The 17,705-nt window shown below is 43.2% G+C and overlaps 4 protein-coding genes across 5 annotated transcripts; 1 reads left to right on the top strand and 3 right to left on the bottom strand.

Annotated features, from left to right (window-relative positions):
* The first annotated feature begins 142 nt into the window (after positions 1-142).
* On the top strand, positions 143-5,266 carry hspbp1 (HSPA (heat shock 70kDa) binding protein, cytoplasmic cochaperone 1). 2 transcript variants are annotated; one of them, XM_083648938.1, is made up of 8 exons: positions 143-227; positions 1,594-1,724; positions 1,875-2,088; positions 2,443-2,667; positions 3,179-3,334; positions 3,695-3,791; positions 3,875-3,986; positions 4,329-5,266. In XM_083648938.1, the coding sequence occupies exons 2-8, from the start codon at positions 1,605-1,607 to the stop codon at positions 4,407-4,409; spliced, it is 1,005 nt and encodes a 334-aa protein (XP_083505064.1). In that variant the 5' UTR covers positions 143-227; positions 1,594-1,604; the 3' UTR covers positions 4,410-5,266. The 2 variants fall into 2 exon arrangements, with proteins under 2 accessions (XP_083505064.1, XP_083505065.1); XM_083648939.1 differs by lacking the exon at positions 143-227 and adding an exon at positions 478-521.
* A 234-nt stretch (positions 5,267-5,500) lies between these two features.
* LOC310787372 (lysoplasmalogenase TMEM86B-like) lies at positions 5,501-6,580 on the bottom strand (the record flags this gene model as incomplete). Its single annotated transcript, XM_083648771.1, has 3 exons — positions 5,501-5,952; positions 6,066-6,309; positions 6,530-6,580. 3 exons carry the CDS (start codon positions 6,578-6,580, stop codon positions 5,501-5,503), a joined length of 747 nt encoding a protein of 248 aa, XP_083504897.1.
* A 4,367-nt stretch (positions 6,581-10,947) lies between these two features.
* LOC310788224 (lysoplasmalogenase TMEM86B-like) lies at positions 10,948-12,027 on the bottom strand (the record flags this gene model as incomplete). The annotated part of the gene is made up of 3 exons (XM_083649766.1): positions 10,948-11,399; positions 11,513-11,756; positions 11,977-12,027. 3 exons carry the CDS (start codon positions 12,025-12,027, stop codon positions 10,948-10,950), a joined length of 747 nt encoding a protein of 248 aa, XP_083505892.1.
* A 4,288-nt stretch (positions 12,028-16,315) lies between these two features.
* LOC310788227 (lysoplasmalogenase TMEM86B-like) lies at positions 16,316-17,378 on the bottom strand (the record flags this gene model as incomplete). Its single annotated transcript, XM_083649769.1, has 3 exons — positions 16,316-16,767; positions 16,851-17,115; positions 17,328-17,378. 3 exons carry the CDS (start codon positions 17,376-17,378, stop codon positions 16,316-16,318), a joined length of 768 nt encoding a protein of 255 aa, XP_083505895.1.
* Positions 17,379-17,705: the final 327 nt, after the last annotated feature.

The raw sequence follows: 17,705 nt of genomic DNA, 5'->3' as shown, positions 1-17,705 counted from the left end.
GCCAATCTTTGATTAACAAAATTGACAAAAATAGAAGAGATCTAGTCGAAGACGGAAGTGAAGTGTAAAACTTCCTCTCATATCTTATAGTACTCTCTGGATAAGTAACCTACGCACTAATATGACGTAATTACAATGTAGACGTCACTCGTTTAGCTACCTAAACTGCGCTAATATCACAGACTCTGCTGTTGGGCCTAGCTATCACAGTTACTTCTTACATACCGGTAATTATGGGTAACATCACTTTCTCTTTCACTGTGTTATGATGTATTTTAAAGACTGAAATTAGTGAGGAAAAATACGTTCAAGGGGACTCTGCCTGACAGTTTGGTTTAGGCTTTACGGTAAAGATGGCAGCCTCCGTCACTCACGAGACCACCAGCTAGCTAGAATGTTCTAGTCTTCGTATTCCAGTGTTTGTAAGGAGAGTTGACGTGCTTGTCAAGGATTTAATAGAAGAAACGTAAAGTGGTTTTATTTAACACAGAGATATAACGTTAGGACACTTAAAAATAAAGGTAAGTTAATAGATTAAACTGATGTGAGAACGACAATTGCCTAACGTAGCTCCTGGCTAAACTGGTTCATAGCTAGAGTTACCTTGCTAATAGTATAAGAGCATACAACAACGTAAATTGCCTTGTATCAAGACTAGGATCTATGACTTCTATGTTTCTGTAAATCTTCTCAGTCAACATGGTTCTGAAATACTTTATTTCTTAAACTAGCTATGCAATCTTACAATTATGAATAGGCATGCTCGCGAAGTGCCATCGGGAAGTGTAAACTACTCAAGGGTTTGCCTGGTCAGGTCATGCCTGTTTATGGGACAGGTAGTAAGTAGTACAGTAGTAGTTCATTTTTCTCAAGTGTCATGCACCAAAAGGTCGGTGGTCAGCCGCATGGGCTTACAACAAGCCACTACAACATACAGGAGAAATTCCATGAATGAAAGAACAGAATGATGCATCTCAAACAATATGAAATTAATAATTCTGAGCAAGCTCTGCACATGGTCGAGTGATATCATTGGTAACATCACAATTGTGTGAGTGACATCTCTGATGACATCACAATGCTTTAGTGACGTCACTGATGACATCACAATTGTATGAGACATAACCGGGCGGTCACACCATATGCCGAAGCAATGCTGAAGCTATGCTGAAGCCACAAGTTTTATTTCGGCGTCCTTGTTAACAGCCCGAGACTGTTCACACCAGCTGTGTGAAGTGATCGTTCAGGATTCAGTTCTATTTTCCAAGCGTGAAGCTGCCAGGCATGAAGTCAATGGAAGTTGTGCGCAGGGTCAAGGTGCGTCAAGCAAGGCGCTAAGGAAAAGTGTGCTTCTTGTGTAACTGGTTTAGCGTGAGCTCAGCTTCAGCATGGCTTTAGCTTCAGTTAAGTGTTAAGCGCCTGGTGTGAACAAACACTAACTGTGTGATTGCCATCCTACGCTGGTGGTGGTAGGCATTTAACACAAACGGAACTACCTGGAACACTTTCAGTATTGTGTGTGTAGACCTGTCATGTTTTATTGTCTTCGATTCAGTCTCTTCTGAAATCCATCTGTTCTTTGTTTTGACCCAGTCTAAATCATCATGGCGGAAGACAGACAAAACAGAAGACACCCCCACAACCTTCAGGGTGTCCTGCGGCTGGCTGTGGAAGCCGGCTCTGCTTCAGAGGGACCTGCCCCTGTTGAACGCATGTCAGAGGAGGTAATTATGCAGTTTGTGGTTAAATCAATCATTTCAAAAGTATTTGTCTGAGAACATAGAAAATAATATTCTTCCATACATTATCCATCTTCTCTCTCTCTCTCTCTCTCTCTCTCTCTCTCTCTCTCTCTCTCTCTCTCTCTCTCTCAGAGGAAAGAGTGGTTGAGAGGAGCTCTTGCAGAGGTGTGTAAAGGCCAGATGGATGAGGTGGAGCAGATGAAGCGATGCTTGACAGTCCTACACAGAGATGGGCTGAGCGTAAGGGAGAGAGGAGAGGAGGAGAGGGAGGACGAGGACGAAGATGAGAGGGAGTCAGCCCTGGATCTGCTGTCAGAGTTTTGTGAGAACCTGGACAATGCTAGAGGTTTGTAACAAATGGTGTGAAACTAATGAATAAGCATACAGTTGTGTATACACCAGCAAAACCTCAGAATCTTACCTTAGGACAGGGCTACCCAGCTTTGGCAGGTGACCTCAAATTGAGTATAGAATGACTGAATAAATTATGCTAACCCTTGGAAAGGATTTGAAATTTGAAATTACAGATTATCAAACCATATATTATGAAACATAGATTTTACTTTCTCCAAGCAGTCCCTAGATCAGTCATCAGCTTGACCCTTCTTGGTCCAGAAGCTACAAAGAGTTTATAAGCAAATACAATGTAATGTAATTTATTGGCTCCACCCTGACTGTGTCCCCTCTCTCTGTCTCTCAGACCTGATGGTTCTGGGCGGGCTGGAGCTGTGCGTCTCCCAGTGCCTGTGTAATGTCCAGAGTGGGGTGAGGTGGCGCGCTGCCCAGCTTATCGCCTCCTGCGCCCAGAACATGCCAGAGGTGCAGTTCCACTTGCTTAGCATTGGAGCGCTGCCAAAACTGTTGCAGCTGACAGACTCGGACCCCCATCCCACGGTCAGAGTGAAAGCTCTCTACGCCGTCTCATGTGAGTATATAAGAGCTTTGATGCAGACAGAGGGCCAGTGTGTGAAATCACTGAACTAAAAAATCCCCTCCAATGCAAAATTGCCAACTTGTAACTGAACAGCAGGTTAATTAGGTGCTTTGGTTGGACTGATTGTGTCCGTCACTTCAGAATATTCAGCTATGACCTTTTATGCCACGATTGCTACAAAGGTATGATGGAGTTGTAACATATGAATTTACTGTTGTGTTATACAGGACATGGATTAAATCGTTTCTACAAAATCAGAATCCAAATCACTTGAATCACCCATTCCAGTAAATGTACAGTTAATGTTTGTGCAGAGACATATTAATGAAGTACATAATGAATGAGTGAATGACCCCTAACTGGTCCAGTTTACCATGACTAGTTCTGTTTATTGGAATGATATGGAAGCATTAAATAAATTGCCGATAGATTTGTGTTGCCAGTTTCAAGTTGACTGGCCAACAACATACAGTAGTGTGATAGTGCCTGTTTGTTACTGTAGGTCTGGTCCGGGAGCAGGAGGCGGGCCTGCAGGCGTTCCTTTCTCACGATGGCTACTCTGTGCTGATGCGAGGCATGCAGTCTGACAGCGAGAAGCTAAGGACCAAGTCAGCCTTTCTTCTCCTCAACCTGCTGACAGCACACCCGGAGCAGAAAGGTATGATGGCTCTATGAGGCATATTGAACAGCTATTAAAGTGGCTACATAGCAACTAGGCTTCAACCAGTATGTGGTTTTGAAAGCTAATACTGGTTATAATATGATAATGGCCTACATATATTATGCACTTGTATGGCAAGCCCAAGAGTGTCTGACCAGTAATCCAAAAATACACCCGAAAACCTAATTCGTATTGTTGCTGCTCCCATAACTACAAACAAGGGACTAATCTGATGCATACGATTTTGTTCCGTTAAGCATGGGATCATTGTAAAGTTAGTTCTTGCCAGAGCTGATACTGGGGCTTGAATTGGTTCTGGCTCTGATGTGTCTGAAGCCTGTTTCCTCTTTCCTCCAGACACGGTTCTCTCCATGGGTATGGCACAACAGCTGGTGTCGGTTCTTCGCACGGCCCACTCACCTTTCCACGAACATGTGCTTGGCGCCCTTTGCAGGTAGGAAACGTTCTCTCCCTCGCTCACACTCTCTCTATTGAACACACCATTATTTACCTCCTCCTTTTCATTTGTGTTTGTAGTCTGGTGGAAGATTGCCCACAGGGCCTTCAAGACTGCAGGAGTCCTTCTCTCGGCCTGGAGGAGCTGCTCAAACAGCGAGCCAAAGAGCTCCAGGGAAAAGAAGAGAGTCAGGTAATCCATTCGCCAAAGCACTAACTCAACATGGTAAAAATGGTCTTAGGCGTTGTGATTGTGTATTCAGACTTAGTGATGTTTCACTTTAGTATAACATGTTAGTTTTCAGCAGCCTTACCCCCATGTAAATGCACAGTATATAGTGACACCAGCGGCTCCTATTCATTACCATTCACTTTCTTTTCCGATTCAAAAGCCTTTATGGGGATGATATGTTGTCCAATTTGATTTTGATACGAAAACAGAACCCTTTAAGTCTGAATGCAAACTCAAAGCACAGCATACCATGACAGATGGTAATATAGGGTTTTGCTCAGGTCACATTTTTGTTTGAAACAGGAAGAACTGGACTTCTGCGAGCGGTTGAGGGCGATGTGTTTCCGTGGACAACAGTCAGATGACACTGGAATGGATCGCTGAACTCTTACCGGTTATTCACCTTACTTGCTTTGGGATCACTGGACAAGGACATGGATCATGGACGCTAAGCAACGTCACCTCCCTGAGGACATTGTGCATTTTGCATGTTACTGGAGGATAGAAATGCCCATGAGGGGCTGGAACTTACACTGTCCCTGAATCTGATGTATAAACAATATCTCTTGAACTGTAGGTGTGCTCATGTCCGCTCTTACGGTGTGGATTTCCAGTCCAATGTTTTCAGTTTTTTTAAACCATAAAAATGTAATGGTTGTAGTTAGTTACCAATACGTTAAACCACATTTTCTATTTTTGTCCTTTTTTTAATGTTGGATAATATTTACAGCCCAAGTTCATTGTTCATTGCTTTAAAGATAGGTTTGTCCGAACAATTCAATTTAAACACAGTGTCATAACTTCAACTTGATTCAGAATGACAAACATCATAGTGTTTTTCTTTACACCGTATTTATTTATTATGAGTAAAACAATTTACCGTTTTATGTATGATGACAGCTCACAAGTAGAAAATCATTTCCACTACCTGTACAATCTCTACAATATAATGCAACATCGCTGATTAAAATATATTGACACAAATCACAGAATATAATAAGATGGATAGAATATTTAATCCAAAATGCATATTCAAAAACATATTTTGGCATACAGTTAACAGAAGAGAGTTACACATTTGAGATTCAGTAATCTGTTTTTTTTATCTGTATGATTTGTTGAAATATCCAATATAATTGGAAACGCATAACTATTGAAATCTTTGCACAGTAAGGGTTGTCTCTTAAAAACTGCTTCTGTCTTTTCCAGTTGTAAGGTCTCATTCTCAGTAAAGTCTTGAACACAGCCGGTAGCTGTTGAGTGCTGACCAGTCCAAGAATTGTCCTTGTTCTGTCAACTGATTATCCCATAAGCTACTGTTGCCTCTTCTTCTGTTCCTTCATTTGATGGGCTCATTTTCCAAAAGCCAGGACCTACAGGAACCTTTCATAGGAAGTATTGGGATTTCACTGATGAAGGAAAGGAAAGGTGAGGAAGACACTCCAGCCTTGAGGGATGCCACAGAGGGATGCAGGCTAGGACCTCTTCCATTTTGCAAAGTCATCCTTGATTTCCACTGCTTTTACATCACCCACAGCGATCAGTAGCTGTGCCAAATAATATGTTACCATGACGATGGTGTTGCCATGCTCCAGTGGTGCCGTCACCTTGAAAAATTGCAGAGCCAGCATGAAGTCGGAGACCATGAAGGACAGACTTCCCAACAATGTTGCTGCCCGGCAGCTTCGAATGGCTAAAGTCCCCATTAGAGCAATTAAGGCATGGTACACCCCAACGGCAGGAGTCAGAAGAGCCGAGTCCGGTAACTTCTGCAGGTAGGGATATAGGTAGATGTAAAAACCTCCAGCCACCACAAATGGGATCACATATAAGAAGCGGGTGCAGGAGGAGGAGGAATATCTTGCGTAGCGAGTGGAGAGGAAGGTGAGCGAGTACTGCAGATGAGCCACAGCAAATGCACCCATTCCTGAAACAGATATGTCCGATGTTCAAAACGTATTAAGGACTTGACATGCAAAATTCAACACTCAGACACCTGCATTTTGGCATTTCACACACAGATGCACAGGGGTGTCTTACCATGGATGAAAAGTTCAGGCCATATCAGGCAGCAGTCACCAACCGCTGAGAAGAGCAGTCCTCCTGCCACACCCAGCACACTCTGACCTCCATTCCAGCTCAGCACGAGCACAGCTAAGAGGAGCGTGGGCGCCGCCTTCACACCTGCAGCCACGACGGAAGGAGCGGCGTCGGGAGTCCATAGGTAGAAGTAGGCCGCTATGGCCAAGAAGAAAGGCAGCAGATGCAGGAAGAGAGCGCAGGACTGATAAAGATGGAGGCAGGGAGGAATGCGGGGGACATGAATGAGAAACATCACAACTTGAAATTATGCAAACAGACTGGTTTTAATTATAGACAATTCCATCATGTCCACGTGGGTATATTTGTATAAGTAACATTACACATGTAATGAATTACATAATGATTGTATACAAGCGTGACAAAGAGTGAAAAGTGTTTGGGTTTTTGGTTGTTTTTTTTACCGTATTTCTCCTCTGCCTCCTGTCATAGGCGTCTGTCTCGAGGATGTCCATGTCCTCAAAATCAGGATTGATGTGGGCGCTGACGGACGTGTCTCTGTTGGACCCACCTACCCTGCCTACTCCTTATTGATCCTGTTTCTGCGCTGTCTTTACTGCCTTGGTTACCTATATACTGTCCCCTCTGGTGCTCTCAACACCTCTCTGCCCGTCTCAGTCCCTCAATAGATTCTGTTTCCTGTGTCTCGGTCTGTCGGTGTTGGATGGCAATGAACTTTGGACCATTCCTTGCGACAGGGCATCTGTCAGATTGCTCTCTGATAATCAATACGCTCCCTGTTTCGAGTTCTCGTGGACACGCAGCTGACCTTTGACCTCTCTGACTGGAATGGGCCTACATTGGTGACATCAGCAGTTGGAGCAAAGTCAAACTAGACAGATATAATGGCAGTTTTCGTGAAAAGCAATACTTTTATGTATGATGTGTTCTTACATAGCATGTGTTTGTAGTGTGTTGGTATTAAGGGGCTCCTGTTTGGATTCGGTCAAATTAAGTTTGGGGAATTTCCCAAATTCCTGCTGGGAAGGGGTTGATCCTTTGAATCAAACACTGAAGGCGATGCACTATGCACTCTTTTTCACTGCAATAACTATGGGAAGAAAGAGGAATACTTATCCAGCATTCAGAACAAATTGTATTGTACACAACTAATTGTGAATAAATGTAGCACATTATATCATGCAATTAACTATACTTTTTCCCATTTTCTTTTTTCCAACCTATCCAGGGGAGTTTCACTGAGAGCAATGCCACAGAGTTTTCGTTACGGCGATCGTCGTCCTGACAAATAATTCAGTGAAGCCAGCCCATCTATAGCAGCACCAGAGCACCAAACACTCAGTAAGTCTTCAATTGAAAACTCTCAGAATTGTGTAAAAGGGGAATCATTCAAATGATTTTCATGAATAATCAGTTGTGTTTAATAGAACAAAGTGAGGAGAATCATCAACACACATGAGTGAGGGGGTACAGTACTACTCGCATGGCAAAACAACTCAAGGGGTACATAAGACGAAAAAGGTTGGGAACCACTGATTCACAGAGTGCCTAGTATTCTGTGTAGCCTGTTTGGAACGAGGCATTGGCTGACAGTGGCCACTAGATGGACACACTGCTTCAGATGTGTCAAAGAAAAGCTACAGTACACTTGGTACTAGGGATGTTCATCAATTATCGAAAATCGATAATTGATCGTTAAGGATTGGAATCGATCCTGTGGCATTTGGATCGATTTTTTAATTATTATTATTATTATTTTTTATTTTTTTGGACTAGTTTTGGGTGGAATTCGTTCCTCCTCGCCCCACTCCATTGCACAGCCGACTAACGTGAGGTGGAGCTTCATATAGTCTCTAGTTTTCTGGCTGGGCACAGGCCTTTGTGCCAACAAAACTGTTTTAAACATGGGAAATTCACACCGGCATGTGCCGGGGACAGCAGTGTTGGAGAGCAGACACATTAAAATAAAGAGTTCATTGAGGAGAACACGTTGTCTTTCATATTTTCTGCCATAGGCATTCATTTTGTAAAAAAAAAAAAAAAAAAACTAAGTATTAATATGATCAATAATCGATAATTGATCGTTAATTTTCACCAATTATCGATTTTGGAAAATTTTCAAAATGAACATCCCTACTTGGTACTCTAAAACAGAATGTGCTGACATTAACACTAGAGCTCCAGAGGAAATCTCAAACCAGTATGTTCAACCCAAATGAAACAAAGGGAAGACGTATACAAACATGCATTTCTGAAATAAATATTTAGAGTTAGAATCAATCGGGAGAATACTTTGCATAAATGTAACACACATTTTCAAATAAAGATGATTTGTTGGGTTTACAAGACAGTGTTCTCTCTAAAAACACAATCAAACACAGTACAGGAGAAATGAGAAGAAATAGCAAATCGATTGACGTACATACTGTGTAGGGTATGTAGATCCATTGCTGTTTCAGCAGTCGACTATAATAGTGGACAATATTAATAGTGGACATTTGTTTCTAAATGATGAAGAAAAACTGAAATTGTTGAAATGGACGGGGAGGAGTAACCTGACACTGCCAGATGGGGGGTGCCATGTCTTGTGAACACAATAACGCCCCCGTCTGGCAGCGTCAGGTAAGGGGAGGATTCAACAACTATAATGATTAACCTAGGCCCTCTCCCAGTCAAACTTTGTACTGTGCATTCCCACAGTTCATTGAGCAGCAGGCCGGTTGTTGTGCGTGGAGTTGGGAGATTCAGACCTGGAGGGGCGTGCAGGGATTAAGTGGTGAGTGGAGCAATATGATAACTAACAATCAGATAGGGAGTAGGGTCAAAGGCAATAACAGCGAATCAGACAGGGCAGGAGAGAAGGGTGGGCAGCATGGTTAGCTGTGTGTGTGTGTGTGTGTGTGTGTGTGTGTGTGTGTGTGTGTGTGTGTGTGTGTGTGTGTGTGTGTGTGTGTGTGTGTGTGTGTGCTAAGTTGCATGTTAATGTTCTTGGCTCTTATGTGTTTGTTGGCTTTCTCTACACAGGACATGGCTACCAGTACCAGCGCTTCTACCCTAGCGATTCACAGCTAATCATCAGATTTCATCATACTTGAATGGACATATTATCACATTACCTTGGTAGTGAGTGTGTGTGTGTGTGTGTGTGTGTGTGTGTGTGTGTGTGTGTGTGTGTGTGTGTGTGTGTGTGTGTGTGTGTGTGTGCGTGCGCGTGCATGCGTGCGTCCCCAACACGCGCTCGCGTGCTGTAGGGCAGTTCCTAGTGCAGAGGATCCTTACAGATGGCGCGGCGCTGGGTCTGACTCTGGGCTTCGTTTGGAACAGAAACACTGACAAACTCAAAGGTTCAGTTCCTGATGAACTCATACTGAGTGATCTATCAGCCTTTATAAACAGGTGCGCACACACACACACACACATGCGCGCGTGCGCAAAATACCGTATCAGCATCTTTTATTGTAGACCAGTGGTTCTCAAACTTTTTCACATCAAGAACCCCTAAACTGGCACAAATTAGACCACGGACCCCATTTAATAATTTTTGTCCCAGGGTCCCCCATCTGATAAGATGTTAGGTTTTTGTGACGACCCTCCCACTCTCCTGGTCCTGTCTTTCAGGAGCCTGGTGTTGGGGTAATTTATTTGGTTTGATTTGTTCTATTCGTTTGTTTAATGTAGTTTGTGTTGTCTAGTTATTTCCCCTTAGTTTAATTAATTAATTATTGTTGTAACTTTTACTATGGTGTATGATTATCTTCGTTGTTCCAACCTAGAACCTGGGTTATAACATATGGAGGGTTACAGAAAGGCTTTGCTCTGTTAAAGAAAAACTTTTTCTAAAACCCCCATTATGTTACAAGCCGACCCTACTGTACTGTATGTAGGTTGGAACAAAGCAAGTTATACCCAAAAGTTAAAGTTAAAACAATAATGTATTAACTAAAACTAAGGGAAAATAACTAACAACACAAACTACATTAAACAAACAACAACAAAAGGTGCATCGGTGAGGAGGGAGAGAGTCTATCATTTGTTACAATGTTGCACCAGATGAACTTAAAATAAAGTTTAACTTAAAATAAAGTTTAAATATCTGTGTGTGTGTGTGTGTGTGTGTGTGTGTGTGTGTGTGTGTGTGTGTGTGTGTGTGTGTGTGTGTGTGTGTGTGTGTGTGTGTGTGTGTGTGTGAGAGAGAGAGAGAGATAGAGAGTGTGAGTGAGAGACAAATGATATCAGGCTCTTTCTTTGCATGCCTTCCCGTTTATTGCAACACATTGACCCAAGGTTTTGTGGGTATTCAAATGATCTAGATAAGGGACAACATACTGACCCAGTGACACCGTCCGCATATCTTATCCACAGTCTAATTTCTCTGGAAACTTGCAGTAGATCATCTGTAGAAATCCAAAATGCATATTCAAAAACATATTTTGGCATACAGTTAACAGAAGAGAGTTACACATTTGAGATTGAGTAATCTGTTTTTTTTATCTGTATGATTTGTTGAAATATCCAATATGATTGGAAACGCATAACTATTGAAATCTTTGCACAGTAAGGGGTTGTCTCTTAAAAACTGCTTCCGTCTTTTCCAGTTGTAAGGTCTCATTCTCAGTAAAGTCTTGAACACAGCCGGTAGCTGTTGAGTGCTGACCAGTCCAAGAATTGTCCTTGTTCTGTCAACTGATTATCCCATAAGCTACTGTTGCCTCTTCTTCTGTTCCTTCATTTGATGGGCTCATTTTCCAAAAGCCAGGACCTACAGGAACCTTTCATAGGAAGTATTGGGATTTCACTGATGAAGGAAAGGAAAGGTGAGGAAGACACTCCAGCCTTGAGGGATGCCACAGAGGGATGCAGGCTAGGACCTCTTCCATTTTGCAAAGTCATCCTTGATTTCCACTGCTTTTACATCACCCACAGCGATCAGTAGCTGTGCCAAATAATATGTTACCATGACGATGGTGTTGCCATGCTCCAGTGGTGCCGTCACCTTGAAAAATTGCAGAGCCAGCATGAAGTCGGAGACCATGAAGGACAGACTTCCCAACAATGTTGCTGCCCGGCAGCTTCGAATGGCTAAAGTCCCCATTAGAGCAATTAAGGCATGGTACACCCCAACGGCAGGAGTCAGAAGAGCCGAGTCCGGTAACTTCTGCAGGTAGGGATATAGGTAGATATAAAAACCTCCAGCCACCACAAATGGGATCACATATAAGAAGCGGGTGCAGGAGGAGGAGGAATATCTTGCGTAGCGAGTGGAGAGGAAGGTGAGCGAGTACTGCAGATGAGCCACAGCAAATGCACCCATTCCTGAAACAGATATGTCCGATGTTCAAAACGTATTAAGGACTTGACATGCAAAATTCAACACTCAGACACCTGCATTTTGGCATTTCACACACAGATGCACAGGGGTGTCTTACCATGGATGAAAAGTTCAGGCCATATCAGGCAGCAGTCACCAACCGCTGAGAAGAGCAGTCCTCCTGCCACACCCAGCACACTCTGACCTCCATTCCAGCTCAGCACGAGCACAGCTAAGAGGAGCGTGGGCGCCGCCTTCACACCTGCAGCCACGACGGAAGGAGCGGCGTCGGGAGTCCATAGGTAGAAGTAGGCCGCTATGGCCAAGAAGAAAGGCAGCAGATGCAGGAAGAGAGCGCAGGACTGATAAAGATGGAGGCAGGGAGGAATGCGGGGGACATGAATGAGAAACATCACAACTTGAAATTATGCAAACAGACTGGTTTTAATTATAGACAATTCCATCATGTCCACGTGGGTATATTTGTATAAGTAACATTACACATGTAATGAATTACATAATGATTGTATACAAGCGTGACAAAGAGTGAAAAGTGTTTGGGTTTTTGGTTGTTTTTTTTACCGTATTTCTCCTCTGCCTCCTGTCATAGGCGTCTGTCTCGAGGATGTCCATGTCCTCAAAATCAGGATTGATGTGGGCGCTGACGGACGTGTCTCTGTTGGACCCACCTACCCTGCCTACTCCTTATTGATCCTGTTTCTGCGCTGTCTTTACTGCCTTGGTTACCTATATACTGTCCCCTCTGGTGCTCTCAACACCTCTCTGCCCGTCTCAGTCCCTCAATAGATTCTGTTTCCTGTGTCTCGGTCTGTCGGTGTTGGATGGCAATGAACTTTGGACCATTCCTTGCGACAGGGCATCTGTCAGATTGCTCTCTGATAATCAATACGCTCCCTGTTTCGAGTTCTCGTGGACACGCAGCTGACCTTTGACCTCTCTGACTGGAATGGGCCTACATTGGTGACATCAGCAGTTGGAGCAAAGTCAAACTAGACAGATATAATGGCAGTTTTCGTGAAAAGCAATACTTTTATGTATGATGTGTTCTTACATAGCATGTGTTTGTAGTGTGTTGGTATTAAGGGGCTCCTGTTTGGATTCGGTCAATTAAGTTTGGGGAATTTCCCAAATTCCTGCTGGGAAGGGGTTGATCCTTTGAATCAAACACTGAAGGCGATGCACTATGCACTCTTTTTCACTGCAATAACTATGGGAAGAAAGAGGAATACTTATCCAGCATTCAGAACAAATTGTATTGTACACAACTAATTGTGAATAAATGTAGCACATTATATCATGCAATTAACTATACTTTTTCCCATTTTCTTTTTTCCAACCTATCCAGGGGAGTTTCACTGAGAGCAATGCCACAGAGTTTTCGTTACGGCGATCGTCGTCCTGACAAATAATTCAGTGAAGCCAGCCCATCTATAGCAGCACCAGAGCACCAAACACTCAGTAAGTCTTCAATTGAAAACTCTCAGAATTGTGTAAAAGGGGAATCATTCAAATGATTTTCATGAATAATCAGTTGTGTTTAATAGAACAAAGCGAGGAGAATCATCAACACACATGAGTGAGGGGGTACAGTACTACTCGCATGGCAAAACAACTCAAGGGGTACATAAGACGAAAAAGGTTGGGAACCACTGATTCACAGAGTGCCTAGTATTCTGTGTAGCCTGTTTGGAACGAGGCATTGGCTGACAGTGGCCACTAGATGGACACACTGCTTCAGATGTGTCAAAGAAAAGCTACAGTACACTTGGTACTAGGGATGTTCATCAATTATCGAAAATCGATAATTGATCGTTAAGGATTGGAATCGATCCTGTGGCATTTGGATCGATTTTTTAATTATTATTATTATTATTTTTTATTTTTTTGGACTAGTTTTGGGTGGAATTCGTTCCTCCTCGCCCCACTCCATTGCACAGCCGACTAACGTGAGGTGGAGCTTCATATAGTCTCTAGTTTTCTGGCTGGGCACAGGCCTTTGTGCCAACAAAACTGTTTTAAACATGGGAAATTCACACCGGCATGTGCCGGGGACAGCAGTGTTGGAGAGCAGACACATTAAAATAAAGAGTTCATTGAGGAGAACACGTTGTCTTTCATATTTTCTGCCATAGGCATTCATTTTGTAAAAAAAAAAAAAAAAAACTAAGTATTAATATGATCAATAATCGATAATTGATCGTTAATTTTCACCAATTATCGATTTTGGAAAATTTTCAAAATGAACATCCCTACTTGGTACTCTAAAACAGAATGTGCTGACATTAACACTAGAGCTCCAGAGGAAATCTCAAACCAGTATGTTCAACCCAAATGAAACAAAGGGAAGACGTATACAAACATGCATTTCTGAAATAAATATTTAGAGTTAGAATCAATCGGGAGAATACTTTGCATAAATGTAACACACATTTTCAAATAAAGATGATTTGTTGGGTTTACAAGACAGTGTTCTCTCTAAAAACACAATCAAACACAGTACAGGAGAAATGAGAAGAAATAGCAAATCGATTGACGTACATACTGTGTAGGGTATGTAGATCCATTGCTGTTTCAGCAGTCGACTATAATAGTGGACAATATTAATAGTGGACATTTGTTTCTAAATGATGAAGAAAAACTGAAATTGTTGAAATGGACGGGGAGGAGTAACCTGACACTGCCAGATGGGGGGTGCCATGTCTTGTGAACACAATAACGCCCCCGTCTGGCAGCGTCAGGTAAGGGGAGGATTCAACAACTATAATGATTAACCTAGGCCCTCTCCCAGTCAAACTTTGTACTGTGCATTCCCACAGTTCATTGAGCAGCAGGCCGGTTGTTGTGCGTGGAGTTGGGAGATTCAGACCTGGAGGGGCGTGCAGGGATTAAGTGGTGAGTGGAGCAATATGATAACTAACAATCAGATAGGGAGTAGGGTCAAAGGCAATAACAGCGAATCAGACAGGGCAGGAGAGAAGGGTGGGCAGCATGGTTAGCTGTGTGTGTGTGTGTGTGTGTGTGTGTGTGTGTGTGTGTGCTAAGTTGCATGTTAATGTTCTTGGCTCTTATGTGCTTGTTGGCTTTCTCTACACAGGACATGGCTACCAGTACCAGCGCTTCTACCCTAGCGATTCACAGCTAATCATCAGATTTCATCATACTTGAATGGACATATTATCACATTACCTTGGTAGTGAGTGTGTGTGTGTGTGTGTGTGTGTGTGTGTGTGTGTGTGTGTGTGTGTGTGTGTGTGTGTGTGCGTGCGCGTGCATGCGTGCGTCCCCAACACGCGCTCGCGTGCTGTAGGGCAGTTCCTAGTGCAGAGGATCCTTACAGATGGCGCGGCGCTGGGTCTGACTCTGGGCTTCGTTTGGAACAGAAACACTGACAAACTCAAAGGTTCAGTTCCTGATGAACTCATACTGAGTGATCTATCAGCCTTTATAAACAGGTGCGCACACACACACACACACATGCGCGCGTGCGCAAAATACCGTATCAGCATCTTTTATTGTAGACCAGTGGTTCTCAAACTTTTTCACATCAAGAACCCCTAAACTGGCACAAATTAGACCACGGACCCCCATTTAATAATTTTTGTCCCAGGGTCCCCCATCTGATAAGATGTTAGGTTTTTGTGACGACCCTCCCACTCTCCTGGTCCTGTCTTTCAGGAGCCTGGTGTTGGGGTAATTTATTTGGTTTGATTTGTTCTATTCGTTTGTTTAATGTAGTTTGTGTTGTCTAGTTATTTCCCCTTAGTTTAATTAATTAATTATTGTTGTAACTTTTACTATGGTGTATGATTATCTTCGTTGTTCCAACCTAGAACCTGGGTTATAACATATGGAGGGTTACAGAAAGGCTTTGCTCTGTTAAAGAAAAACTTTTTCTAAAACCCCCATTATGTTACAAGCCGACCCTACTGTACTGTATGTAGGTTGGAACAAAGCAAGTTATACCCAAAAGTTAAAGTTAAAACAATAATGTATTAACTAAAACTAAGGGAAAATAACTAACAACACAAACTACATTAAACAAACAACAACAAAAGGTGCATCGGTGAGGAGGGAGAGAGTCTATCATTTGTTACAATGTTGCACCAGATGAACTTAAAATAAAGTTTAACTTAAAATAAAGTTTAAATATCTGTGTGTGTGTGTGTGTGTGTGTGTGTGTGTGTGTGTGTGTGTGTGTGTGTGTGTGTGTGTGTGTGTGTGTGTGAGAGAGAGAGAGAGAGATAGAGAGTGTGAGTGAGAGACAAATGATATCAGGCTCTTTCTTTGCATGCCTTCCCGTTTATTGCGACACATTGACCCAAGGTTTTGTGGGTATTCAAATGATCTAGATAAGGGACAACATACTGACCCAGTGACACCGTCCGCATATCTTATCCACAGTCTAATTTCTCTGGAAACTTGCAGTAGATCATCTGTAGAAATCCAAAATGCATATTCAAAAACATATTTTGGCATACAGTTAACAGAAGAGAGTTACACATTTGAGATTGAGTAATCTGTTTTTTTTATCTGTATGATTTGTTGAAATATCCAATATGATTGGAAACGCATAACTATTGAAATCTTTGCACAGTAAGGGGTTGTCTCTTAAAAACTGCTTCCGTCTTTTCCAGTTGTAAGGTCTCATTCTCAGTAAAGTCTTGAACACAGCCGGTAGCTGTTGAGTGCTGACCAGTCCAAGAATTGTCCTTGTTCTGTCAACTGATTATCCCATAAGCTACTGTTGCCTCTTCTTCTGTTCCTTCATTTGATGGGCTCATTTTCCAAAAGCCAGGACCTACAGGAACCTTTCATAGGAAGTATTGGGATTTCACTGATGAAGGAAAGGAAAGGTGAGGAAGACACTCCAGCCTTGAGGGATGCCACAGAGGGATGCAGGCTAGGACCTCTTCCATTTTGCAAAGTCATCCTTGATTTCCACTGCTTTTACATCACCCACAGCGATCAGTAGCTGTGCCAAATAATATGTTACCATGACGATGGTGTTCGCATGCTCCAGTGGTGGCGTCACCTTGAAAAATTGCAGAGCCAGCATGAAGTCAGAGACTATGAAGGACAGACTTCCCAACAATGTTGCTGCCCGGCGGGTTCGAATGGCTAAAGTCCCCATTAGAGCAATTAAGGCATGGTACACCCCAACGGCAGGAGTCAGAAGAGCCGAGTCCGGTAACTTCTGCAGGTAGGGATATAGGTAGATATAAAAACCTCCAGCCACCACAAATGGGATCACATATAAGAAGCGGGTGCAGGAGGAGGAGGAATATCTTGCGTAGCGAGTGGAGAGGAAGGTGAGCGAGTACTGCAGATGAGCCACAGCAAATGCACCCATTCCTGAAACAGATATGTCCGATGTTCAAAACGTATTAAGGAATGACATGCAAAATTCAACACTCAGACGCACAAGGGTGTCTTACCATGGATGAAAAGTTCAGGCCATATCAGGCAGCAGTCACCAACCGCTGAGAAGAGCAGTCCTCCCGCCACACCCAGCACACTCTGACCTCCATTCCAGCTCAGCACGAGCACAGCTAAGAGGAGCGTGGGCGCCGCCGTCACACCTGCAGCCACGACGGAAGGAACGGCGTCGGGAGTCCATAGGTAGAAGTCGGGAGTCCATAGGTAGAAGTAGCCCGCTATGGCCAAGAAGAAAGGCAGCAGATGCAGGAAGAGAGTGCAGGACTGATAAAGATGGAGGCAGGGAGGAATGCGGGGGACATGATTGAGAAACATCACAACTTGAAATTATGCAAACAGACTGGTTTTAATTATAGAGAATTCCCTCATGTCCACGTGGGTATATTTGTATAAGTAACATTACACATGTAATGAATTACATAATGATTGTATACAAGTGTGACAAAGAGTGAAAAGTTTTTTTTTTTTTTTTTTACCGTATTTCTCCTCTGCCTCCTGTCATAGGCGTCTGTCTCGAGGATGTCCATGTCCTCAAAATCAGGATTGATGTGGGCGCTGACGGACGTGTCTCTGTTGGACCCACCTACCCTGCGTACTCCTTATTGATCCTGTTTCTGCACTGTCTTTACTGCCTTGGTTACCTATATACTGTCCCCTCTGGTGCTCTCAACACCTCTCTGCCCGTCTCAGTCCCTCAATAGATTCTGTTTCCTGTGTCTCGGTCTGTCGGTGTTGGATGGCAATGAACTTTGGACCATTCCTTGCGACAGGGCCAGGGGCGTATCTACGGGTGGGCCTGGGTAGGCACAGGCCCACCCACTTCTTGCCCTGGCCCACCCAATTTTTTTTTTTTT

Source organism: Poromitra crassiceps, assembly GCF_964638095.1.
Source record: "Poromitra crassiceps genome assembly, chromosome: 13".
Taxonomy (NCBI): Eukaryota; Metazoa; Chordata; class Actinopteri; order Beryciformes; family Melamphaidae; genus Poromitra; species Poromitra crassiceps.
Note: the sequence above shows the minus strand (reverse complement) of the source record. Positions and strands in the feature narration are given on the sequence as shown.